The sequence below is a fragment of the Urocitellus parryii genome, chromosome 12 (assembly GCF_045843805.1).
Source record: "Urocitellus parryii isolate mUroPar1 chromosome 12, mUroPar1.hap1, whole genome shotgun sequence".
In the NCBI taxonomy this organism is placed as follows: Eukaryota; Metazoa; Chordata; class Mammalia; order Rodentia; family Sciuridae; genus Urocitellus; species Urocitellus parryii.
Window position 1 is genome coordinate 91367113 of NC_135542.1, and position 27640 is coordinate 91394752.

At 48.6% G+C, this 27640-nt stretch overlaps 1 protein-coding gene across 4 annotated transcripts in view; it reads right to left on the reverse strand.

The window, feature by feature from the left end:
* The window catches only part of Sfxn5 (sideroflexin 5), a 112372-nt gene that overhangs the window by 32940 nt on the left and 51792 nt on the right, over window positions 1-27640 (reverse strand). For 2 of the 4 annotated variants that reach the window (XM_077792018.1, XM_077792019.1), the window contains exons 7-11: window positions 25216-25245; window positions 24203-24256; window positions 23130-23186; window positions 21090-21155; window positions 11536-11626 (exon numbers count right to left, since the gene is read on the reverse strand). In XM_077792018.1, the coding sequence (XP_077648144.1) occupies window positions 11536-11626; window positions 21090-21155; window positions 23130-23186; window positions 24203-24256; window positions 25216-25245 (298 nt within the window). The remainder of the gene's footprint in view (window positions 1-11535; window positions 11627-21089; window positions 21156-23129; window positions 23187-24202; window positions 24257-25215; window positions 25246-27640) is intronic. The other 2 variants (XM_026411740.2, XM_026411742.2) reach the window with 1 other exon arrangement.

Below are 27640 nucleotides of genomic sequence, written 5' to 3' on the forward strand. Positions count from 1 at the left end.
TAACTGGAAGAAGAAGCCCATGAGCACTGACGGAGCCGAGCCAGAAGAAAGATGGGGCCAGCCTGGGTGCCTCCCCTAAGAGATGCCCTTTGTAAAGTAATAAATTCCTTTGTTACTTAAGCTAGTTAAAGTGGAGGGTTTTGGCTCTCTTCAGCCAAAAACATCAACACGATAAAGAAAGAACTTTAGAAAATTAAGAAAAAGGTGCAGTGATCAAAAACCACAGTAAACTACATATAAATATGAGTACAAAAAACCAATAGCCATAACTCAATCTGACCAATAGCCAAAGACCGATAATTAATCTAAGAAAAAGCAAATTTGCAAGAGTTCTTTATGTTTCAGAGATTGATCCTCCTTGGTTAAATAGTTTATAAATAGCTATTCGTGGCCTATGGTTTGTTTTTCCCACTTTGTTTTTGTGAATTTTGTTGTTGTTGTTTCCCATTCTGGGGATTAAACTCAAGTTCCTTCTACCACTGAGGTGCACCCCTAATCCTTTTTGTTTTATTTTTGAGATAGGGTCTTGTACATTTCCAAGGCTGGCCTAGAAATTGTAATCCTCCTGTCTCAGCTTCCCTAGTTGCTGGAATTACAGGTGTGAACCACACTTGCCACTTCTTTGATAGTGTCTTCTGTCACGTAGTTTAATAAGTAGTGAAATAAATAATTCTTTTCTTTCTATATGCTTTTTGTGTTATTAAGAAATTCTAGAGCTAGGCACAGTGGCACATGCCTGTAATCCCAGAGACTTGGGTGGCTGAGACACGAGGATCACAAGTTCAAAACCAGACTCAGTAATTTAGTGAGACCCTGAGCAACTTATCGAAACCCTGTCTCAAATAAAACAAAACAAAAACAGGTAAGAACGTGGCTTGGTGGTTAAGTACCCCTGGGTTTAATTCCTGGTACCACAAGAAAAAAAAAAAAGGGAGAGAGAGAGAGAGAGAGAGAAATAAATAAATAAATTCTACTCAGATGTTCATCCATATTTTCTTCAAAAAATTTAAAAATTCTACTTTTCACATTTAGGTCTTTATCTGGAATTCATTTTTGAATCTGATATGAAATAGAGATCTCTTTCTTGCTTTCTTCTTTTTGGAAACCCAAATGCCCAATAAAGTTAAGAAAAGATTCAAACCATACTGGGAATTGGAAAAACACAAATTAAATTGAGAACTAAGCCAGGCATGGTGATGCATGCCTATAATTCCAGCAACTCAGGAGGCTGAGGCAGGAGGATCAAAAGTTAAAGGCCAGTATGGGTCTTTAGTGAGATCCTGTTTCAAAATAAAAAGTAAAGTGGGCTGGAGAATGTAGCTCAGAGGTGGAGCACCCCTGGATTCAATTCCCAGTGTTGCAAAAATAAAATAAAATAAAAAGACAACAAAACAAACCCTTTCAGATAGACAAAAAATTTAAAAGATTGATAATATCAAATGTTGAAGAGGACATAAGAAACATAAGATCATATCCTGCAGGTTCAGTAAAAGCCAGTGTGCCCATTTGGCAATCTCTAGTAAAATTAAAGGACACACCCTCCAACGCTCATTCCACTTCTAGGTGCATAACCCTGGATTCACAACACTGGTCACATGATGTCGGGCCCAGATGGGTTTCTTTCTTTTCTTAAGCCTCCTAGGTGGACATGATACAGATGAAGGTTTGATAATCCCTATCCAGGAAAAAACCACTCACATGCACATGGACACATGTACAAGGTTGTTTGAGCAGGACTGTGTGTAACAAATGAAACAACCTAAACATCCTGATGCATCAACTGTGGATAGTCCTGTAGACAGGAGAACGCTTGTAGCAGCAGAAATGGACACATACATGTTAACATGGATAAGTCTCGAAACCACAATGGAAAGCAAGTTTCAAAAGGACATATACAGTATCATATAGTGAATATAAATGTTTAAAAATATATAAACAAGCCAGGTGTGGTGGCATACTCCTGTAATCTCCTAGTTATTTGGGAAGCTGAGGCAGGAGCATTTTGAGTTCAAGGCCAGTTTGGGCATTTTAGTGAGACCTTGTTTCAGAATACAAACGTGAAAAGAACTAGGGATGCAGCTCAGTGGCAGAGTGCTTGCCTAGCAGGCATTGAGGCCCTGGGTTCCATCCCCAGCACTGAAAACAAAAACAAAACAAACAACAACAAAATACCGTTGATGGTTTGAGACACATGCACGTAGGATAAAAACCTAGCCGGGCACAGTGGCACACACGTGTAATCCCAGCAGCTCGGGAGGCTGAGGCAGGAGGAGTTCAAAGCCAGTTTCAGCAAAAGTGAGGTGCTAAGCAACTCAGTGAGACCCTGTCTCTAGATAAAATACAAAATAGGGCTAGGGATGTGGCTCAGTGGTCGAGTACCCCTGAGTTCAATCCCTGGTACCCCCAAAATAAAAAATAAAAACCTAAATGGGAAGGATACACAGGCTGTAGGCCAATGGCCATCCTTGGAGAGAAGAGACCCAAATCAAGAAGGCAGAGAGTACAGAGTGTTTTAAGCAAATTTATCATTTTTTTTTCTATTTCCTCATTTTTTCTTGTATTTGAAATATTTTATAATTTTCAAAAATTGTCATGGAAAGAACTACCTCTGTGTTTAAAAAGGATAAATTGGAATTTTAAGACTTCCATGGAAAGATGTCCAAAATTTATTGTGAGAGCATAAAGCAGTTTACTGTGTACATATTTGATCCCATTTATGTTCATTTGTATTTTTGTAGATATAATAAATAAGCATTGATTTATACACTTTGAGATGTTTACTTGAATTTGGAGGGAGATACATTAAACTCATCTCCGGATGACTGTTTAACTTTAGACAAAAAAAATAATATTATCAGAAAAAAAAAAGGAGCCATTTTTATTAAGCAAATTACCACAGTAGTACCCAGATTCTTGAGTTCCCATTTTGAGGTCCAAACTGACTTCTAGCAGATTCCACTTCCTCATCTGGAAGGATGGTCTGGCAATGCTGGGCTCCCTCCCCTTCCCCTTCTCTTTCTCTTCCCTTCCTCCCTCTTTTCCTGCCTCCCTCCCTTCCTCTATTTTGCAGGTAGCCCGTGCACATAGTAAACAATTCGAATTGTGTAAAAGTGTGACTATTAGCTGTAAGTCTTTCCCAACCCTGATTCTTAGCTTCACCCCTTCTCCAGGTTCTCCTGTCCTCCAGAGATGACCTATGCATTTACAAGTGCACATGTACGCACATCACCACCTACACACACACACACGCACACACACACACTCATGCAAATCACAGCAAGATACACCCCTCCGATTTAAAGGAGTGATGATTACCCAATGAAGATGTATACCCTAATATTTGCTTCATTTCACAATATTCCTTTACTCCATCTGAGCGGCAGTGCTAAATGGCACAGATTTTCTTTTAAATAGCTTGAGAATCTGGGGAGAGTTTCACAACCCATATTGAAGTGTCACCAACTCAGGACTGGGAATTTCTGGACTGAAAAATCAGCCTGCAAATCTAGGAGTAGGCTGATTCTGAAGTTTGGAATCTCTTAATGTAAGATCCTGCTAGCACATTCATCTCCTGAAAAGCTCTTTCTTGTCCCAGCTGCTCCCTCCTTTGAGACTATGCAATGGTTCCCTTTAGCCATAAGATAAAGCTCAAACCCTAAACCTGTACTCCAGGCCCCAACATGCCTCTTTCCTGGCAGTCTCCTGCCCCCAACTATAATCACCACCCTTCCCTGGTCTTGTGCTGCTTCATCTTCTCTGCCTCTGGGTTTCTCTGCCTTCTGGATTTTAGGAATTACAAAATCTCTGAATTGGAAGGCTATTTGTTCTATAAATATTTATTGACCACCTACTATATGCCAGGTCCTGGGCAAGCTGCCCAGAAACTGGTGATTCGGCCACATGTGAATGCCCCTCACATTTTTTTTTTTTTGAGCCAGTCTGCTCATCAGATATTTCCCTAAATCCCAGGGGTCAGAGAGCTCATTCCAATAACAGACTATCACATTTTCAGAAGGTTCTGTCTCTCTTGCTGGGCTCCTACTTGTCAGAGATGCTTGGACACAGACTCCTCCTTTCTGGACATTCTCCCCGCCCCCAATACTGGGAATTGAACCAGAGGATTGTGGAGGTGAGTGGGCTCTACCACTGAGCTACAACCCCAACCCTTTTTATTTTTTGATTTGGAGACAGGGTCTCCCTAAGTTATCCATCCTCCTGACTCAACCTCCAGAGTCACTGGGATTACAGGCATGTGCCATGGTACCCAGCCTGGTTCTGCACATTTTATCTTTGGTAATGTAGCTGAAATCTGAGTGAGCCTCACCAGAGCCAGAAGGGATGCATTGTGAGCATACAGTCCATGAAACTCCCGGGGGCCCCAACTCTTCATCTTAAATCCTTCAGCCAAGTCGGGTGTTGGTGCCCTAACATTTGTGCAGCTACACTGTTTTGAACGGCATACCTCATGCCAAACCTGTGAAAGCCCATCAGCCCCCTTCTACAGACCTTTCTAGATAGGTACTCTCACTCATGAATTCACAGCCCTGCCAGGCTGGGGGTCCCTGTCCCTGAATGTGAGCCACAAGCCTCCCCTGTCCAAGACAGTCACAACATGATGGATAGGGACAGCACTGAAGACAGCGCCCCAGGCCACACCACTAGAGACTTCCTTGTGGCTGATTGGGACCCCCTGCTAATGTCCTCTTGGGGGCTGATACACACTGGGGCCCCCGATGGTTGTGAGACTGTCCCCTGTTACGGCAGCCAGCCCAGCCCACCCTCCTTCCAGGAAGCTCCGACAAGAGCACCCTTCGGTGGCTCCTCAACAGCCACGTCACCATGTCCGCACATCCCTTTGATGTCTAAGGCTCTTTCTCTGTCTCAAAAATAATCTAACCTAAATGCTTTAGTTCATGTTAGGTTCCGAAAATCTAGGAAGCATTGGAAGCTGATTTAGAAGTAATATCTAATAAGCCAGGCACGGTGGCACACATGTGCAATTCCAGAGGGTCCCGAGGCTGAGGCAGGAGGTTTGCAAGTTCAAAGCCAGCCTCAGCAATTTAGCAAGGCGCTAAGCAACTCAGTGAGACCCTGTCTCTAAATAAAGTACAAAATAGGGCTGGGGATGTGGCTCAGTGGTTAAGTGCCCCTGAGTTCAATCCCTGGCACCCACCAACACCCCCCACCCTAAAAAAAAGAAAAGAAATAATATCTAACAGGTTTTATCCTCTATGAAACTTTATAGTATTTATCACTGGAACATTTGCTTTTTGCAGCATTTCAAGATTTTGACAACCCCCGCTCCTAAACAAGTTCCCCTATGGCAGGTATGTGTCCTCTCTGTGAACTTGCCATGCTGGTTGGGACAGGGGAAGGGGAACGGAGCTGGAGGAGGACTAACAGTTATTGGGTGCTCATGATATGCTGGGAGATGGATATGTTTAACTCCCATGAAAACTTTGCGTAGAGATACTAGTATCCTCCCACCCCACCCCCCCTTTTTTTTTTTTGGTACTGGGGATTGAACCCAGGGGCGCTTTACCCCTGAGCTCTCTAGCCCTTTTTCCTTTTTATTTTGAAACAGGGTCTCACTTAGGGCCCATGCTTTAACTTGCTGAAGCTGGCCTTGAACTTGTGATCCGCCTGCCTCAGCCTCCTGAGTTGGTGGGATTACAGGCATGTGCCACCACACCTAGCTAGTAGCTCCATATCATGGATGGGGCAAGCATGGTCCGGAAAGGTCAGATACACACTGGGTGAACTGTTAAATCTTGGGTTCACTGATCATTCTCTCTAGTCCTGCTTGACTGAAAGAGTGAATGTAGTAGGTGAAGGTGCAAACTCATACGCGCACACACAACACACACACACAACCAGAATACTCAAAAACAATTTTAAAAAATGAAAAAGAAAATCCAGAATAAGTATCCAGGGAGATACAGAGTCTAGTTACCAGTGTCGTCAGGGTGAAGTTCCACTACGAGTGCCCAATCTCAATCCTTTTGTGGTAAAGCACTTGTTTGATCATTGAATAAACCTGCATCGAGCACCGACTATGTGCTGGGTTCCAAGGGGCCTGGGGGGGTGGTGATCCTTGAGATCCCGTCCTTGACCCAGCCTGATGAGAGAGGCAAACTTGGACATGTGAGAGGCAGTCCTGGAGAGATGGAGGCAGCCTAACCCCGAATGAAACTACCAGGGAGGGCTTCCTGGAGGAGGTGGTATCTGAGCCAAATCACAAATACCTAGCAGCCAAGGCTAGTGCTGAGGAGTGGTGAAGAGTGGGCTTCTAGGCCAGCAGGGTCAGGGGCAAAGGACTGGGGCCACAAGAGGCAGGAGGGGAGGGTCACAAGAGTTGCCACAGCTGCTGGGGAGCAGGCAAGGGCAAGAGCAGAGCAGGTCAGAGAAGGGACTGTGGCTTCCAGAGGAGCCTCGAGGGCCAGAGATGCCATAGGAAGCACCACTGACCTCAAAGAAGGGCGCACATGTCACAGCATTTAAGACACATCTGCCAGGGGTGCCTCCTGCTGTCTCCCACTCACAGGGGCCAAGGGACAGTGGAGCTGCAGGCTGGGAGCTGTGCTTTGACCTGGCTGGACCCGGGGGCTCAGGTAGCACTGTGCAGCCACCTCCTGGAGGAGACCAGCAGGTGGCCTGAGTACAGGGAGGGGCAGTGGAGCAGGGGAAATCAAGGACATAAAGACCTGGGTGGCCTGGGGGCCAAAGGGGACAGGGAGCAGGCACAGGACAGGGACCCGGTGTCCTGTGCCCTGGTGTGAACAAACAGATCTCCCGGACTCCCAGATGCCCTGAGCGTCTCTCTGCTCACTGAGAAGCAGAGATTTTTTTTTTCATGGCAATGAAATATGTTTGACATTTAACAAAATATGGCGATGACGCCAGAAGAGGTCATTTCTCATGGGTTCCTATGGGAAGGTTATGCTATAGACAGGGATCAGCAGGTTGATGCTGAGGCTCAGGCCTCCTGCAATGGGAGTCCACAGTCCAGATGGGGTCTTCATTAGCCCATGGCATTTACTGGTGTCTCCTTCTCCATGTGACACAGGTAGGCGGCCTGGGGTGACCTTCAGGGCTTCCTGCCTATATCCACATCCACAGAGCCTGAGGTGTGAGTTTTAGAGATGTGCTCCCCAAGGTGACCCCTGGGGTCTCCCACTCTCTAAAACCCGGCTCTGCCCATTCCTGACAAGCGTGTCTATTCCTCTGGCCACGGACCCTCTCATGGGATCAGCACAGGGCCCTCCCTCCTGCTAGGAACACCTCCCTACTATCCCTCCCCAAGTCCTCACCGAAAGGCTGCGTTTGTGGGGCCTGCCTCCCCTAGAATGGAGCCTGCTCCTGGGCCTGGGGGTGTATTTTTCCGAGGTCTCCTCTGTCGACCTTTAATTACACTGTTTGCCCGGCTTCCCAAACCATTAACTCCACCTCACAGCAACCACACGTCAATTAATAGAGGGCCTGCTCCCAGCCCAAGCTCCTGAACACAATTAAGCGTGACAGTCCACAAATAAGAAAGAACTGGAGAATTAATTAAGGTCTAAACAAATTAATTACCAGTCCCCAATCGATTTCGATGCCAACACACATGCTCCTGGGCTCACCGTCTTTCCTAACATCTCCATGTATAAATAGAAACCAAGATTTCCCACATGACTGCCGTTCTAGACCAGGGCCACAGCGTGGCTCTGAAACCACCTTGAGGGAGAGAGGTGGCTGCAGCGAGCATCCCAGGCTTCCCACATAGTTAGCTCGGACACGTGCATCAGCCACACGTGGGCGGACACACGTGCACAGGCACACACAGCCCCAGTTGAAAAATTGGGCGACCTGGAGGTGGAATGCTCCCGGCAGGACACTGAGTAGCCCTGGCCACTTCTGGACATGTCCCTGTTTCTCCATGACAGAGGCACAGGGTTATCCACACGGGCTTGAAGTAGCCCTGAGTAAGCCTGGGCTTTGGTCAACTTAGAATATAACTTTCAGTGAGTCTGAATTTACTTATGCTTCTATAAAATGAGGCTGGCTTTAAGGTCCTCCCAGCACAAAATGAAGAACACTGCTGGAGAGGTGAGGAGAGGTGTGCAGTTCCTGGGAGTGTTGGGCTCTGCAAACCCAGAGGAGGCTTCTGGTGACCGTCGGGGAGATCCCAGTGGCAAGGGACTCCGTGGGTAAGAGGAAGGATGGGGAGCAATGGAATCAGGTGCAGGGACCAGGTATCCTGTGCCCAGGTGTCTCAGGCCTCTCTCTCAACATCATGGAGCAGAGAAAAGATATCTCCCCTCACCTCCCAGGCTTCCGGCTGGGGAGGAGCCTGGAGGAGCAGGACAGAGCAGGGGGAAGAAGCAATTGATTCCTGGGAGCCTCCTTGTTCCCAGCCTGCCCAGGAGAGTGGGAGTGGGGTGCGGCTTCTGAACTTGGGCACACAGCTCTTCAGGACCCCCCATTACCCTACACATGCAAGCACACACCCCCCAACACAGGGCTTCATTTGATCACTTCCACTCACCTCTCCCAACTTCCAATGGGCACCCACAGCTCATTGAGTGTGGTCCCCTATGGTGCCAGTGGCCCAAAGGGCCCAAAGGACACTTTACGAGGTGAAGCACATCCTGAGCAAGCTTGTAAGAGCCTTCCTGTGGTTCAGCCTGATCTAGCCTCACTTGTCTTAGAAAGTAGAGCCAATCAAGCCCTACCGGCCTGCAGTGTGGCTCAGAGATGCTTTGTTCTGGGCAGGGGCACCCAGGGAAAGGTGGAGAAGGCCAGGTGCAGAGACTGGATGTTGGATTAAGAGGACCAGGGGGTTTTTCAGTCCTTGGTGGGTGAGGGTGCGGCACTCCATTGCATTTCCCATAGCATGGTGTCAGCCCTGACCAGGGGAGTTGACCAGTGCCTGTTTGCAGATGGGCCTGGGCTGCAGAAGGGCCTGCTTCTCCTGGCAAGCTAGGACTAGCAAGGTTGCAAGCCATGCTGCAGATGACTTGTGCAACTGCCTAGGAGCTTGGGGGATCTCAAGACACCTAACCATGGCTGGATTTGTGTGAGGGAGCCGAAGACTCCTTCCCCATGAGAAGCTGGGAGGGGAGTCAGACTGCAGCCAGAGGCTCAGACTGAAAGAAGGGCCTCTCCTCTTTAAGGAGTCCCAGAGAGGTCAAAACCATCTCAAGGTTACCCAGCAAGATGGTGGCAGAGAGGTCTGGAAAGGGCCCCTGGCAAAGTTATCTGAAGCTTGGCTCAAGGACAGATTACATCTGTGTGGAGTCTTCGATCCAGTCCAGGGCAGCTGGGAGCTGCTGGTTCTCAGGCTGCTTCTGATCCTTCAACCCCAATGGCCACAAGCACCAGTTGGGCAGCCACGTTTATTCAATTAGGTCCAGTAACAAAGTCAGACCTAAAGAGGTATTCCATTAATGGCCCATGACAGAAATAGCTGAGAGTTCATTAAAAGTGTGGAGTTGCCATAGCAATTATCTGCGTCTGCAGAGGCTCAGCCGGGTGGTTCTGGGAGTTCATTAGCCTCTGGGCCATGGAGGAGGTGGGGCTGCCCAGGAACAATCTCCCACCTTCTCACGGGGGCTTCATAGGTGCCCCCAAACACTTTACTATCAATGAAATCTGGTCTGTGGCCTCATTTGCTTCTCCCAGAGCTCTGGGCTGTAGGAGTGGGTAAACAGAAGGGGAAGCAGACCCCTCAGGTGAAGATCAGGGTCAAGGCCACAAGCTTGGGCTCTTCAGGGAGCTCTCCAGGGAGGTCATGGAACCTCAGGCCATGTGTCACATTTGTCCTTGGGCACCAGATGCAGGGAGGGGGACTCTGGTAGTGTTTGGGCACTTGCTTAAATGTCTCCTTTGACAACTAATCATGCCCTGCTTTTGTCCTGCTCTAGATGTTTATTTCACTTTGAAAAATGCTCCACTTTTGGGGACTTAACAAAGTCAGACCTAAAGAGTTCAGGTTTCCTAAGAGCCAGGTCAGGATTTGTGGCATTTCCTGGGTTTGGCAGAAGCTTCCAACCTTCTTTTGTGCCAGGAACCTTTCTGACAGTAACATTAGGCCTACACACCCCTCTCAGGGTCATTTTTCCTACCTGGTATGGTGGCACATGCCTGCTTGGCCTCCAACAACTCAGGAGGCCAAGCAGGAAGATCACAAGTTCAAGGCCAGCCTGAGCCAAATAGGAAGACCCTGTCTCAAAATAAAAATAAAAAGTGGGGCTGGAATGTAGCTCAATGCTAAAGCACCCCTGAGTTCAACCCCCAGTACCCCCAAAAAGTAAAAGATGGAAAAGGAGAGGGAGGAAGAGAAGGAGGAGAGGGGGAAGAGAAAGAAGAAGACAACTGTTTCTGAATGCATAAAACAAAATTCAAAGGATTACAAAGGGATTATATTAAAACAAGTTATTAAAAATTTTTAAATAGTACTAGACATGTTCTTTGACTAATGAATTAAAAAATAAGATCTAGCAGTGGATATATTAAATACGAATATTTTGAATTACTGTTGTGCATGAATAATGTTTTAAGGTCTCCAAGTGACAACTGTGTCACACAAGTATCTGTGATTTCCACTGGTGACAAAGCCACTGGTCCTGCTCCTTACTGTGGTTTGCTGGGTGCATTCATGATGGAAGAAAATGCTACATTTCAGTTAGCGGTCAGGGTAAGTATTTTACATGTTCACAAGATCCACTGTATCATGTCTACTGAGCATTGGGGGCCTGGGGACCCCAGGTTAAGAATTCCCATAAGATCCATGCTTACTAATGTAGCGGTACACATCTGTAATCTTGGTTACTCGGGAGACAAGACAGTAGGATCTCAAGTTCAAGGCCAGCCTCAGCAGCTCAGCAAGACCCTCTCAAACTGTTATCATTATTATTGTTTAATATATTTCTTCAATTGAAAAATATATGCTGAGAAAGAAAAAAAACTATTGAAAAATTTTATTATTATTATTATTGTACTGGGGATTGACCCCAGGGCCTTGTGTATACCAGGCAAGCAATCTACCACAGAGCTATACCCCCAGACCTCAAATAAAACAAAAGAGTGCTGGGTTGTAGCTCAGTGGTCAAGTGCTTGCCTAGCATGCCTGAGGCCCTGGGTTCAATTCCTACTACTGCAAAAGAAAAAAGAAAGGGTTGGGGATGTGGCTCAAGCAGTAGCGTGCTTGCCTGGCATGCGCGGGGCGCTGGGTTCGATCCTCAGCACCACATAAAAATAAAACAAAGATGTTGTGTCCACCAGAAACTAAAAAATAAATATTAAAAAATTCTCTCTCTCTAAAAAAAAAAAAAGAAAGAAAGAAAGAAAAGAATTCCTCTGCGATTTGTAGAATCTCAGCATGGAGCTGGTGAGGGAAGCCCTGTCGTCCTTTTTTCTATCTGCACACATTTTGCTCCAGTTCCCCCAGCAGAACCCCTGCAGGCATCAGGAGAGGTGTGGAAGGGCTGTAGGCCCCGTGGTCCCACCCACCCAGGGGCAGCACTCCTCGTCCGTGTGCTATGCAGCTCTTACCTACAGCAGGGAATGGCACAAATCTCTGCACAAGAAGGCGGGTGGCTGGAGTGAACTTGTTGGCTTTCTGAACCAGGACATTAAGGCCCACCTTGGAAAGAATAAAAAACAAAAAATAGAAAAAGTTGCAATGGCTTATGGGGAGAAAGGGCGGAATTGGAGGAAGAGCAGCTCTCCATTGACCTGTATGAGATGGTGCAGCAGTAGAACTTTAGGAAGATAAGTTAAACTTTCTCTGCCTCAATTTCCTTGTGGTTAAAAGGAATAGAAATTTATACAACATCCCAGGGCTGTTATAAGGGTATAAAGTATCAAGCATGAACTTGGTACATGAGATGCCTTAATAAATGCAGCTGTATAATAATGATATCACCTCTCCCAGGCAGCCCAAGTCTCCCTGCCCACATCACCAGTACCTCCCTCCTTGGGAATGTCCACCTCTCCTGGGTCTGATTCCCTAGCCTGGGGATGAGAAACCACACCTTTTCCCTCTTTGTGTGCACAGGGTTTAGGGTTGTAACTGGTGGCGCCCATTCATGTTCAGTAAGCTGATGATTAAGGAATAAGCACATGAACCAACATGGCAAACGGAGGGAGATCAGGGAGAGCACAGAAAAGGTTGAGAGGGGCTTCTTGGAGAGGAAGGTGGGGAGAGGTTGGCAGAGCAGAACTTTCTGGAGGGGAAAAGCATAGGCACGGAGTGAGAAAAGATGCGAGGCATGTGGCCAGACCAGAAGACAGTGTGTGGAGGCCTCTGCTCCCCCACACGGAGGCCAGAGCCAGCCCATCTTGCTCTCAGATCTGCACACCTGGTGGCTCAGCAGGGCACTCTGCACCCTCAAGTATGGCTCTGGCTTTAGCATTTTGGGTGGCTGCGGAAGATGCAGAGCCTTGGGAAATCCTCAGGGCCACCAGTGCCTGCAGAAGTCAGGGCACAGTGGGGCAGGCACCACCTGGCCTGGGAATGCCAGTCTGCCAAGCCCTGGGCAGCCTAGGGCCCTGTGGAGCCAAAGTGCACCCAGCTCACCCAGCCTGGGCTATCCTGTCTCATGCTCCTTGTCCTCCCTGCTGGCTTGAGGTAAGGCTGAGAGGGTTACCTTTTTAATTTTAATGGGCTCCACCGAATGTTCCAGGATAGACGTGGCTAGAGAAGGTTTCTTCCTCCATCAGGCCATTGCTAATGCCCCATGGGTCCTAGGCCTGTGCTTGGACATAGCAGGACCAGGCTGGAGCACTGCCAGCCCACCCTGGCCCTGCTGCCCCGCCACACATGGCCTCACCAAGTTCAGGTCTCCCCCAGATAGCCTCTCTACCCTACAAAAAAGTGCAGATAGGAAAAACATGGAGGAACCAGAGGACCCAAAGAGGCATTAGTGATGAGGAGGAGATGGAGGAGAAAGGTGACTAGGTGCCAGCCCATGAGCTACTCATACTCAGCACATAGTGTCTTAAGGAAAGCCCCACCACAGGCTTTTGGAGAGGCCATATTGCCCCTTTTCACAGATAAGAGGCAGGGTCCAAAAGGTTAAGTAATTTTGCCAAGGATAGACAGCTATGATGAGACTGGTGAAGCTAGGATGGGCCACCCAGGGTCTAGTTGCAAAGCTTTGCTCTTATCTGCTATGCTATTTACTTTTCAATTGTTCTCCAGGAGTGAAGCTATGATGTCCTGTGCCATTTAAAACTGGCTGTTTGCATAGCAAGAGACCCCTGACCAAGGCCAGCTTGGGACTGGGATCTAGATCATTTCCAACACCCCTGCTTCCACAGCTAGGAGTCAGAAGGCCTGGGTCCAAAGCCCAGCACATTCACTTGGAGAGATAAGGAAGTGTAAGAGACAGGGAGCAGGAGCCATTTGGAAGTGAGCAAGGAGTCTTGGAATTTTCCAGACCCTTCCCCACAGGACTGGAATATAGCAGGAGGGCAAGGAGGAAGAGAGGTCAGTACTTATGGCAAACACTCTGCCTTTTCTGGGGTGCCCTGAAGCTGTCCCCTCTCTAGCTGGTTGTTCTTCCCACTGGCTGGAACTGCCGCAGTCAGAAAAGGTGACCTAGCCCATTTCTCCCACAAGCCCGGTTCCAGGTGTCTTTGGGCCTTCCCTCCCCTGAGCTGTCAGAAGCTGGTCTTCCCTCTTCTCTGGCTTCTTGTCAACTGCATTGACCTGACCATCAAAGCCCGGAGAGACGTGGCTAGAGAAGGTTCCTTCCTCCCTCAGGCCATTGCTAATGCCCCTCCTAGGCTCCATGAGGAATTCTTGTGCAAATCTGTACCTTGTTTGTTTTCCCCTCTGCCCAAATGGAGCCCCTGTTTGGTTAATTTCTATTTTGTAGCTTATTTGGAGGCTGTTAAAACAGACCCTGGGGGACCCTCAGCAGTGATTGTTCCATATCTCATTATCTTTCCCGAACCTGATTATTAGCTCTGATTTTTCTGATCGCTAGCTGCTGTTCGTGATGAGTTGTGTGCCATTCATGCCAGCTGGTTCCCTTAAACAGGACCCACCATGCCAGGGAAAACGAGCTGGCATTCTGAGCCCCCAGCCACTTGGCTTTTTAATTTTAATGGGCTCCACCAAATGTTCCAGGCCAAAGGGCCCTGAAGAACCAGAACAGACGGGCTCCCAGCCCCCTGATTTGCAGCCCACCCTGGGTTCCTGCCCAGGCTGTTGCTGTCCGAGGTGCTGGAGCAGGAAGGCCTGGACTTGGGGCCAGAGGAGGAATGAGGGTACGTTTAGCCACTGGCCACCTCTGTATTTACACCCTCCCTGTCCCTGGCCCTTCACTGGTGGGTGGGCAGGGTAATCACACTAAGTCCTACAGAACTCCCAGCTACACACATGCCCAGGTCTCCTCTTCCCCACTGCGCTCGTCCCCAGCCCCTGCCTTGGGCTTTCGTGTGCTGGCCTGCTCTCAGACACATACACATGCCTCCTAAGTCTCGCCTGTCCACGTGGGGCCTGCTAGTTCTAAAGCTTCACTCTTAATCCTGAGCTATTTGCTTTCCAATTGTCCTTCCCAAGGAGAGATGCTTTGATGTTTATGCTTTGATGATGTTTGTGAACCACCTAAGACCAGCCATTTGCATAGCAAGAGCAGATTCCCAGGAGATGGGAAAAGGGCACCAAGAGCCACCGGTGGGGTGGGACCCCTTGATATACAGCCTTTAGTGTCATGAACTATGTGCCTGGTGGCTGTATCCCTCAATACTGATATCTTTCTAGGCCACAAGGAGCCTCATTTCTGCCAGGCTGGTGAGGACACCCTGCGTGGGGCTGGGCCATGCCTGCATCCCCGTCCCACCAGGCTGCATTCTCCTTCCCAGCCCACATGGGCACAGGATGAGGGATGCCTGTCCCCATGGGCCTCAGCATTCCATCTTCATGTCCCCAGGTGGAGGGTTTATAGCTCTGCCTCACCCATACCCTGTCTTCCTGGCCCATGACCAGCTCGGCTCCTCTGCCAGAAGCCTCAGGGTCTTTCTGGACAGGAGCCTCTCCAGGTCCACAACTAGCTCACTGTTAGGAGCCACCTGTGCTGTCACCTAAATATCCTGAATGCACTTCTTTCTTTCTGTTCCCACTTAGCACTTGTCACCTGTCCCTACCTCCCTACCAGGCTCCCCACTTCCTCTGCTGTCCCTCTCTTTGGCTCTCCACAGCATCCAGGGTGGTCTTCTGAAAGTGGACATGGCCTTGCTTAAAGGCCTCCAGCCACCTGGCCATCTCCCTGCTCCTCCCATGAGCCAACCTCCACCCTGACCACTGTCCCTCTGTGCCTCCTCACTTTCAGCCTAAATATCTGGCCTCCCCTTGGCTCAAGGTGTCCTTGATAGTTTCGCAAAGATCCCGAAACCTTTTTCTTCCTGGTACCTATCCCAAGCTCTAAGTACCTATTTGTACACCTTAAAATGTTCTGAATCAAAATAATACATGTGTCTGATTTTTTAAATGGAAGTGCACAGAATTAATTTTTCCTGTGGACTCTTTAAAGTTCCATCTTTCCCAACAGAACCTAGGTACCAGGCCACAGGGCTGTGTCTCTCCTGTTCCTCACTAAACTCCCAGAGCATGGTGATATGAGTAGGGGCTTACTAAATGCTTCTAGAACAAATGAAATGAATGATTTCTGAGGCAGAGGGGGGAAAATCGATAAAAGAGACTTGTCTTGGGAGCCACTGCTGTCTCTCGGCAAACACTGAGCACTGCTTGATCCCAGCCCCGGCAGACTGGGTCTACAAGCCCACTCTAGAATGTCATCTCACCCACCCTGACAGGAAGAGGGGACCAGAGAGGCTGGACCACAAAGGCTTCAGAGAAAAGGGAAGCCTGATTGAGTCCTGAAGGGTGAGTAGGGAGCAGCTTGGCAGGAAAAGAGGGGGACTCTGTAGAGGTTCAGAGGCATGGAATGCCAGGTTGTCTCAGGGCACTGGGAGGAGCCTGCAGCTGGCTCTGTGACTCTATCAATTCTGCCAAGAGGCCCTGAAGAACACTGGAGGGGAAGGCATGCCTGGCAGGAAGGATGGCATAAGGTCAGAATTTAGGCCCACCCTTGGGTGGTGGGTAATAATAGATCCTAATGGTGGTGGATTCATGTGGGTCCTGAAGGGCAAGGGTTGGGGCCCTGCAAGCAACCACTGAAGTACCAAAAAATGCCACCAGAGGGCATGCTTTGTAGAATAAACTCAAGTGGACCAATGACCTTCCATGGAGGTCAATTGTCCTCCAACCCCAACTAGCTTGTGGCTCAGCAGTGGGCTCAAGTACAAAGTGACCGAGGTGGCTGGGACAGAGTTCTGCATAGGTTAAAGTGCCAGTAAGTGCATCTGTGGCTGAGTGGCTTGTTTGCTAGCAACAATGGCCAACCCTGAGCACTGTCCACAGGGACCAGTGTGCCACCTAGGGAGAAACCAATTACATCAGACCCTTTCATGTAGGAGGGGACAGCAACATGTCCTCCCCAGAATAGATGCAGGGCTGCTTTTCATGTCTGACTTGCCACTGCCAGCATCACCATCTGCAGGCTTCCAGAACACTTCAGATTCTGCTCCAGGGTCCATGCAATAGTCCCTCAACCAAGAAGCTGCTCATAACAGAAGAAGCAAGATGATAACCTGGTCTAGGATGCACAGGTGTAGCCCTCCCACCTCCCTCAGACCCCAAGAAGGAGAGAAGGGTCTGGAGTCACCTTCTACTACAGAATCAGCCAGATCCTGTATTGTAGAAAGGCAGGGAATGTTCCAGACTAAGAGCAAACACATGCAGCTGAATCAACTTTGGACAGAAAATCCAGGAATCAAGTATGAAGATGGGCAGAAGACACAAAGAGTCTCTCAAAAAATTTCCTCCAGTACCCACTGCTCCCAGGGGTACCTGAGGAGGTACCTGCTACCCAGAGCCTGGTTATAGTTCCTCCAATCTGGAAGCTAAAACACTGCTTGGCTTTTCTCACCTTCTCATGTCATAGCAATGGCAGGAAGAAAAAGAGGTCTCTGTGTCAGCAGAAGAGTGTGTGGGGAAGCCAGGGTAGGCTCTGCCGCTGACATCACCCTGTGCCTCCGTTTCCTCATCTGTACAGTGGGGATGAACAATGATACAGTCCCTGGCACAGTGTTAGCACCCCTAAGTGTCAGCTATTGTGACTATTATTATGATCATTAGCCAGTATTAGGATCATGACCATCAAGGGGACCTGGAGTTGCCAGTAAGCAACTGGGAGGTATAGGGGTTCATGGGGATCCCAAGGCCCCTCCTTCCCTATACTTCAGTGTCTGGTAATTCAGGGAAATAGCCTCCATGTCCTATGCAGAAAGGACACCCCAGGGCCCAGAGCCTTCAGGCATGGAGGTTAGCAATTCTTTAGCAGGGAAAGACAAGGTTTCAAGGAGTGACCAGGAAGCATCTCTCATCATCTGGCTCTACTGATAAGCCCCTGACCAGTCATGAGGGACCTCAGCCCTGAGCCTCCCTCCTCTGTTTCACGTCCACCCTCCCCCAGGACCCTGTGTCCATGAGTGGTCTGTGGGCTGGGCCTTGCCAACTCCTCATGACTTTTCCTCCAGCCTATTTCTGCCTGAGTCCCTGCAATGCCCAGGTCCCTGAGCCCAGGCCAGGATTCCCGGTGTGGTCCTCCTACTTCCTGAGCCAGGCACTCACAGCACTTCTGGCCCTGGCCCCCGCCATGGCTCACCACCCCACACCTTCTCACATGGCTCTGAACGTGGCAGCCACTTGTTTTTGGAGAGTGTTCCTTCTCTTGCCTGCTTCTGCGTGTGCTCTGCCCTCTCTCTGTGACACCCAGCCCTGCCTACCCCTGGCTTTCTCAGTCTATCCTGAGTGAGCACCATGACTGAATTAGGCACCCCTCCTTGGTCCCCTTGCATCCCAGAGGCCAGCTTCACCATGATTTTGACTGTGTCAGGTGCGCTCAAGTGTCCCCTCTGGATCCTGAAGGCCCCAGCTGCAGCCCAGTCTCTGTCATATTTACAGCACAGAATAGGCCCTTGGAGGGAGTCAGTGAGTGGGTCCCACCTCCTCTCTCACCCTTGAGGACAGCAAGGGCCACCCCATAATTATTCCGCACAAACTCCCAATGAAAACACAATGAGGACTGAGAGGCTTCCTTTGTTAAAAGACGGCAAACTGTTAGATTTCAAAAATAACTTAAGACGGAATTTCTTTTTTATTCTCAAGCAAGAAGCCAGACACTGCCAGATCTATTTAGGAGGTTCACTGCAGGCTCCTAACCCTGGTGGTCCTGGAACCAGCATGAGACTTCATTTGGGGGGCATGAAAACTGGGGATCCCTGATTCAAGGGGGATTGCTGGCCAAGCCGAGGGGTTCTTCTGAGAATGGGTGAGGGTCCATAGAGGAGGCTGGCCTCCACCTCAGCTCACCTTCGTCCCTGGGACCTGCTCTCAGCCTGTCAGCCCCCATCCAGGCGCCTGCATGTGGGGACTCGTTTTAATTAATGCCAGAGTGGGGCCAACCACTGGGGCCGTGACACTTGTTTGCAGGTCATCTCCCCCTAACAGGCTCACCCTGGGAGGGGATTTGTCACTAATTGAAGCAGAGATCAGTTAATGAGGCCGTGGGGCCTGGGGTTCCAGAGAACAAGGGAAAGGAAAATAAAATAAAGCCTCTTTCTTGGGAGGTTTTGTGATTTACACACACAAAAGAAAAGCAAGCAGGCTGCAGATTTTCCAAGTCAGAAACTCGGCTCCATCTGCCGAAGTTAGCCCCTCACTGTGTGAAGACATCAGGCGGAGGGACGACGCCACCACTGCCAAAGCTCACGGATGGGAGAGGACAGGGACCTCCAGAGGCCAGCAATCAATCAGAAGCCTAATTAATAGGTATTTATGGAGCAGGGCTCTCTGCTCCCCTTGGGGGGTTGGAGACACCGTGCCTGTCTCTGGTTAACTTGTAATCCTGCTGGGGGACAAGACTCAGGCTGTGGAACAATGAGAGGACAGGGACCTGGGGCGTAATTGAGAGTGTGAGAAGGAGAAGTTTCTAGGAGCTGGGCTGGGGGGACGGTGGTTCCGGTTGGACAGGGAAGCCTTCTTCAGGGGGCTCTAGGGCTAGGCAAAGAAGAGGGAGGGGTGTCCCCCAGAGCAGTGTGAGGCCCTCATACCCCACCAGGTGAGTCCCCAGTTTCAGGGTACCTCTGCTGGGCCCAGTCTTTAAAACACCCACCAATCTGGGCTAGGTTTGGTCCTGGGAAGTGGGTGGGTTGGAATGACTGGTGGTCCTTCGGTGGGACAATGGGGATTAGGGACACAGAGGGTCCAGAGCTCCCAGAAGAAGGTGAATTCCTATTTCTGAGCTCCAGGCCTGCAGGGGAAGGAAGTCCCACCAGGACAATGATCTCCAAGGCTCAAGCCCTCCCACTCAGGGCAACCCAATGTCCTTCCCTGAGAGACCTCCTCCTTGCCCCCCACCTGTACATCTCCTAGAAGAGAAGGGGGTTTTCAAGTGCTAAGCTAGGCAGGCCATCAGCTCCTTTCACCCTAAGGAGCCAAGAAGTGACAAAGGGAAGAACGAGGCCTTTCCCTGTCTTGGGACAGCCCCTGGCCTCAGCCCAGCAAGCCCCAGAATCAAGAACCTCCACTCTGACGCCTAGATGAAGTCCCATGCCAGGTGGCAGGTCCACCGGCAAGCGTTGGCCTTCTCCTGGAGAGCCATCTAAATATGTTGGGCAACATGTGGCTTCTCGCTGGCAGTAAGACATAAAGACTTAGGGAAGGAGAGAGATCCTGGGCATGAGATGGGATGCCCCACTTAACAGCCATTTGGAGATGAGTTGGTTTACGTGGGAGTAAAACAAATGAGGCCATTTCAGGACAGCCCCAGATCTCTACTTCAGAAGCACAGTCAAAGTATGGTGTCGGATACAAAGGGTCATTCCAGAGTCGTGAACACCGATGATGTTTATTTAAGGATCCAGGGAAGATAAGGAAAGGGAGGTTTTACTGAAAAATTATTGTATTTGAATTCTTCCATTATATGTGGATTTGCCTTTATTAGCCTTTTCTAATTATTTTTTTTCTTTCCAGTTACATGTAGTTATTATGAAATGAAAGTAATGACAAAGTTGTGAAGGGACACTTTACCCTCTGGAGTTAGCTATAGGAGGCCACCCCAAAGGAATTAAGAGAGTACCAGATAGTAGCACAGGGGTGGTGTCAAGGGTGGGACAAGGGTGGACAAGGTCCTGGGAGCCTTGTCTAAGGTCCTGAGCCTCCACTCTGGCTTGGTCCAGGCCCCTTGCCATGTTGCCTCCCCCTCTGTCCTCCTCTGGGAACAGGGACCCATCATCCATTGACACAAATCTACAAACTTCATAATAAGTAGCTGCTCTATTCTCAAAATCCTGTGAAGATTCAAAGTGAGGTCTGTAATCCCAGTGGCTCGGGAGGCTGAGGCAGGAGGATCCCAAGTTCAAAGCCAGCCTCAGCAAAAGTGAGGCACTAAGCAACTCAGTGAGACCCTGTCTCTAAATAAAATACAAAATAGGGATGGGGATGTGGCTCAGTGGCTGAGTGCCCTGAGTTCAATCCCCCCTCCCCAAAAAAATTCAAAGTAAGCCTAATGCCATTGTCTTGAGGCCTTCAGGAGAAGCTAGACATGTGACCTCACAACCAAGGCAACAGAGAGGGAATCACAGTACCTCAGGAGCTCAAGTAAAGAGCAGAGAGGAGCTGGCTGATGGGCCAATCTTGCATAGGCAGTGTGAAGACCAGCTACTCCAGGAAGAGTGTGGTATGGGCTCCTCTAAGGATAGATGTCCTGCCCTCACCATCCATGTGATCCCCCTCCCCTCCCCTCCCCTCCCTTCCCCTTCCCGCTTCTCCCCTCCCCTCCCCTCTCCTCTCCAAACCATGGAGCACTAGCATGTACACTCTCACTATGGGACACTTCTCTGCCTAGAGAGCCTCCCTCACTGCTCCCCTCCCAGACCCTGACCCCACATCCTGGCCTACCCTGGCCCTCAGACAAGGTCCACCCACTCAAGGAAGCAGAAGAACTAAAGGGCGGGGGCAGGGCATTACTCACAGCAATGGAGACAGCGCTGATGACAGCTCCCAGGTAGCCCTGGATGAACTTGGATGCCGGTGAGGGCTGGAAGACAAAGGTAGAATTGCAAGCCCACTGTATGCCCAAAGCTCCATGCTCCACCCTTGCCAACAGCCCCAGCCAGCAAGAAGCAAGCCAGTCCACCAGCCTGGAAGGTCTGGCAAGGAGGAAGAGGTCCCCCAGGGGAAGGCACAAGGACCCTGGACTCTCTCAACTTGGCTCCAAATGTTGGAATACAAGGAAGCAATATCCAGGAAGGAGCTGAAAGGCCTGTTTCACTCCTGCCTTCTTCTACAAAGATTCCAGGCAGACATTGCTGGCTAGAGGTGCAGGACAGCAAGGGCCAAAACGAGTCATTTATGGTGGGGTGAACAGTCTCCAGGTGAGGAAAGCTAAGTGTCAAGAGGGATGCCTAGAGCACTGTCCATCATCCACGGCCATCCACTGTAGTCTAGCCGGCTCACCAGGGAGAAACTGGACTTCATGTTTACACAGGACAGTTCCCAATACATCCATTAAAAAACAGAGCCCAGCTAGATGAAGTGGCACATGCCTGTAATCCCAGCATCTTGGGAGGCTGAGGCAGAAGGATCACGAGTTCAAAGCCAGACTCAACAAAGGCGAGGGAGGCACTAAGCAACTCAGTGAGACCCTGTCTCTAAATAAAATACAAAATAGGGCTGGGGATATGGCTCAGTGGTTGAGTGCCCCTGAGTTCGATACCCGGTACCAAAAAAAAAAAAAAAAAAAAAAAAACCAGAGCCCAAGTTCCAACATAGAAAATTAAGAAAAAGCTAGGGGCTGGGTCATGTCCTGCTCTACAATTGCTGTTGTGGAAGATGCTTGGTTTAAGGCAAACAGAAGCCATCCAAAGGGCAACGTGCATGGTGAAGCCTGTAAGAGACTGGATTTGAGGTTTAGCTATGTGGGAGGTAGCTTCCTGAGTCTCAGGACCACCCCCCGAGGTTCCTACTGCCCAGGACAACTCCTAACTCCTGTACCCAACTCTTCTCCAAGGTTAAAAAATGCCAAGACCCTCCCCTATCCAAACTGACAGTGCTCCCCCGGCCCACCAAGGACCTAGATTCTTCCTCTCCTCCCTTTGCCTTTGGATTGAAATGGTGAATTGACAGAAGGGTGGTGGCCTTGCCAGGAAAGCAGGACTCAGCAGCCCTCTGGGACACTAGGAGGGTGATTGGACCTCCACATGGGCTTGTTGAGGAGTGCAGAGGACTTTGGAGAGAAGGTACCAGTGTTCTTAAAACCCCATCCTCAAGAGCAGTCCCTTGATTTTTGTGGCCAACAGTCTGGGGACCAGGGTCACTGAGGCAATTTCCAGGGAAGCTTGAAAGAAGCCATAGGGGAATTTGGTCCCCAAGGGGCTGATGCCAATCAGGATCCAGTATCTGAGCAAGAGATGTGCAAGAACATGGGCTGGGGCTGGGGCTCAGCGGTAGAGCGCTTGCCTCACACAGGTGAGGCACTGGGTTCGAGCCCCAGCACCACACATAAATAAATAAAGTATTGTGTCCATCTACAACTAAAAATATTTTAAAAAGAAAGAGAGATGCACAAGAGGAATTCTGAAGCCAGCAGAATTGATCCCTTGCATAAAGGAATGAAATTGATCAAATCATGTTATGTGCGTGTACAAATATGTCACAATGGATCCCACTATTATGTATAATCATGATGTATCAATAAAAAATTTTAAAAAGGAAGAAATAATCCATTCCTTGCTCGTTCCCCATCCTACTCCCCTTTCACAGGCCACCTTCCTTCATGCACAGTCCTCCCCGGCCCCCCCCCCCTCCCCCGCAGGTCCTGCCTGGAGACTCCCACGGGCCCTGTGTAAGCAAGGTCTGAGTGCACCACCCCTGCTTGCAGAGCTGGCAGCTTAAATAGGGTGCCTCCAGGAAGGCAATGCTTTATACCAATGATGGCAGCATGTGACACTGTAGGGAGGACCATTGGGTCACCCCAGCTGAACCCACTACTGAGCTGAGGGCAGTGACTCACCTTGGTAGCATTGCGGTTTGCATAGTTGACACAGGCGTTGTGGCTCTGGTTCAGCCACTGAAAGGCAACAGGGAAAGAAGTCAGGGAAGGCACTGTCATCTTCCTGGAAGCCAGGCCTGGGCCTCTGGAGGCCATACCTCCCCAGAAAGACACAAGATGCTATCTCTGGCTCACAGGTATTTCCCTCAGTCCCCCTGGTTAGTATAACACATTGTCCTGGTCTGCCTGGAGCTGTACTGGTTCTAGTATCAAAGTCCTGGGTCTCAGAAAACCCCTCCATTTCTGGAAAATCAGGATGCGATCTTGTCCACCCCAGTATAGAGACTGTCCCCTCTCCTAAAATTCTGGCATTCACTCCCCCAAAGGGCCCCACTGCCTTTGCCATATTATCCTTATTATAATATTTGCTGGACAGAAGGTGGAATGATTGACAGTTTACACCTTTCAAAAATCTCCTAGCCCAGTGCTCTGTACCGGCTCCAGCACCCAGGTCAGAGGTCCCCAGCAGTCTTTTTCAGGGAAGATTCTCTGACATTTCCTCTCAAGAGTCAGACAGCTTTTCCTTCCTGGGAAGGTTTTCCCCTGCCCAGACACACACACAGACATCCTCAGCTGTTTTCCAAGAACTGCAACACACTGTCTCCAAGGGCAGAGACCAGGCTCTGCGATGCACTTCACCTCCTCAGGGTGGCGCAACCTTGCCCTACAGATCTGGGGGAGATGGATGTCAAAATGAGGCTGTAGGCCTCAGATCACTGACCATGGGATGAGCAGCCAAGGAGTAGCCACCCACAAACCATTGTGGTCCAAGTACAGCCCCCCAGCCCCCTCTTCACCTCTGTTCAAAGGCTAGAGTGACACATAATGGTTAGAGTCCTGCTGACTCCTGACAGGGGGCCTGCTCAGCTGAGCCAAAGTCTCAGGTTTTCCTCCAGTGGTTTCTGGGCTGGGGGAGTGGGATTGACTGGCTCTACCCCAGGGGCTTAGAATAGGAGAGCCCAGAGAAGGGAATTCCTGACCAGTGCTTGTCTGAGCTCTTCCTTCAGGAGCGTGCTGTTTGCAGAGCCTCTTACCTGCCAGAAGACAGTGGATGCCAGTGTTTGGTTGGGTAAGAGAAGACCCACCACCTGTGAGGAAGAGAGAGGAAAGGCTGAAGAAGGCAAAAGAAACCCCTCACACCTTTTGCAAAAAAAAGAAAAAAAACCCAAAAAAACAAAAAAACTATACAGCCAAGGGCAGGGGCTCATGCCTGTAATCCCGGCCACTTGGGAGGCTGAGGTAGCAGGATTGCAAGTTCAAAGCCAGCCAAGGCGACTTCGTGAGACTGTCTCAAAATAAAAAATAAAAAGGGCTGGTGAGCCGGGCATGGTGGTGCATGCCTGTAATCCCAGCAGATCGGGAGGTTGAGGCAGGAGGATCATGAGTTCAAAGCCAGCCTCACAAAAGCAAGGTGCTAAGCAACTCAGTGAGACCCTGTCTCTAAATAAAATATAAAATAGGGCTGGGGATGTGGCTCAGGGGTCAAACTCTGAGTTCAGTCCCCCCAAAAAAAGACTGGTGATGCAGCTCATCTGTAGAGCACCCCTGGGCTCAACCCTCAGTATGACACATGCACATACACACACAAAAAAAAAAAAGAAGAAGAAGAAAGAAAAGAACTACACAGCCACAAACAAGCGTGAGCTACACCTGTACAAACTGATGTGGTTTGATGTGTTCATATAAACAAATGCCCACAGAGGGATGGTAAAAGATGAAAAAAATCAAGTAGCAGAATTATGTTATAGCACAATCCAATTTATGTAAAGAAAACCTTCTCAGTTATAAACACATACACACAAATATACCCAAGCATGAAAAAATTATAGCACAGCATAACCATTAATTGTGGGTTTCTCTAGAAGTCTGGTTACAGGCTACTTAATTAATTTACTTATTTATTAGTACTGGGATTGAATCCAGGGCTTTGCACATGCTAGACAAAGGTTCCACCACTGAGCTACCCCCTCCCAGCCCTTTTATTACTTTATTAATTTCTTTTAAAAAAAATTTGCAGTATTGGGGATTGAACCCAGGAATGCTTTACCGTTGAGTTATATGAACAGTCCTTTTTTATCTTTTATTTATTTTTTTTTTAAAGAGAGAGTGAGAGAGGGGAGGGAGAGAGAGAGAGAGAGAGAGAATTTTTAATATTTATTTTTTAGTTCTCGGCGGACACAACATCTTTGTTGGTATGTGGTGCTGAGGATCGAACCCGGGCCGCACGCATGCCAGGCGAGCGCGCTACCGCTTGAGCCACATCCCCAGCCCTTTATCTTTTATTTTGAGACAGGCTCTCGCTAAGTTGCTGAGGCTGGCCTTGAACTTGCGATTCTCCTGCTTCAGCCTCCCAAGGGGCTGAGATTACAAATGTGCACCACCACCACAGTGTTCAGCTTTGTGTTCTTTTTAACAATGGAGGTGCATTATTAATGAAGGGATGGAGGCCAATAAAAACAAGCAAACAAAAGGAACATATTCACAGACACTCAGGTAAACTGAACTCCTTCATGCCCTAATCACCCATAAAATTTTTGTGATGATTAAATAAGAATCATTTCAAAAGCCTCAAGTGATTTATAAATAGAATTTTTTTTTTGGGGGGGGGTATTTGGGATTGAACTCACAGATGTTTTACCAGTGAGCTACATCCCCAGCCTTAAAAAAAAAAAAAATTTTTTTTTTGAGATAGGATCTTGCTAAATTGCCCAACTTGCAATCTCCCTCCCTCAGCCTCCCAAGTCACTGGAGTTACAGACATGTGTCACACTGGGCTTATAAGTGGAATTTGAGGGAAATTTTTTTTTTTATCTCTGAATCTCCATGAACCAAAAACTTATACTGTTTAACCTACTGACTCTTAGATATCTAGCAAATGGTTGTTGAGTGAATGAATGATGGAATGAATGAATGAATAACACATACACAAGGCTAAGCATGTTTACCAGGTTTACATAGGTGTGGATCCATTATACCCAAGCCCAGATAGCAGCTCAGACCTAGACTCACTGGCTGCTTCTTTTGATTTATGTCAAGATTAACTGTCTGATTTGACATTGGCCATGCCTTGGACTTCAGGATCCACATGTAATCTTTAATATTACCTTTTGAGTGTTTGTGTGCAAAATAACATTTACCAAGTATTGCTGCATATGGGAGAAATATGCACAACCATCCACATATTGACTTATTTATTATTCCTGTAGATAAAATGGCTCTTTGGCAAGAATTTCTGTAAGGAACAAGTATAAACATTCAATACTATGCAGTAAATCAAATTCTAGACATCCTCAGCAGCATTAGTAAATCATGTTTTAAACATTAAAATGTTTTAAAACAGCGAACACACACACATTTATATTTATTGGCCCATATCAGTTTGAATAAAATTATATAATGTAAAGCCATTACATAGCTCCAATGAGGAGTTATGAGATTTTTCTCGCAGAATAAGACCTGTATTTGAATCTTCATTTCAGAGGCAACTTAGGAACCTGGATTGAAAATCAGGGGACCTTAAGTTCCAGGCTCAGGTCCATCCCTGTGGTCTCTAATAGATGACAGATGACAGTTCCCTTTGGGGTTTGAGTTTCTACCTATAAAGTGCAGGATAAAGGGTCTACCTCCATTTAAAATTCTACCCTCATGTTCCAAGTGGTAGGTATGATGTCAACTGAGATAGCCCTAATGTTTGGGATGGGATCCTGTAGGCTGAGGAGTCTCCCAAGGGACCCAGGCCTCCTCCTGGCCAGGTCTCAGTAGGAAGCCAGAACACAGAGAGGGAACAGAGCCTGGTGGGGTGGAGACGAGTGTGCAGATAGATGCACACACGTACATGTCTAACTGCCTCCAAAAGCCTGGGGAAATCCACACTGCCCACCATTTAGAGCGCAGCTTATGATTTATTCCCCTTCGATCTGTAGTCTATACAACATGATGTGTTATGGACGACATGCTCTTCTCCCCTGGGGTTCCTCACTGCACCCCGGACCTGTGCTGAGGCCACGGGGAACGTCATAAGATTCAGCCTCATGGAACACACTGCACTTACCCAACAATGATCCAGAACACCCCTAGTTACGTCACAAGGACCCCTTTATGAATTACCCTGAGAGAAATTCTGTCCTTAAGAGTCAGAAATTATACTTCTGAGCAACTGGTTTGCATGTGTCTTGCTGACCTTGGCCATTTTACTGCATCTTTCTTTTTACTGATGGTCAAGAATTTGAGGGAGGGTCTCTGTGACCACATCTGCCAAGGGTAAACTCACGCTGCAAGTTCTGAGCCCAGAGGTCATCCCTGGCTTCCTCTTATCTTTCCCTCCCTAACTTTCCTTGTATCTTTTTCATCTTGTTTAATCACGTGGCATGCATATTTAAAAGTGAAAGAAAGTCTTGTCCAGAACAACCCAGAGCCCCAAACTAAATTAGTACATAGGCTATATAACACACAGGCAGGCAGGCAGACACACA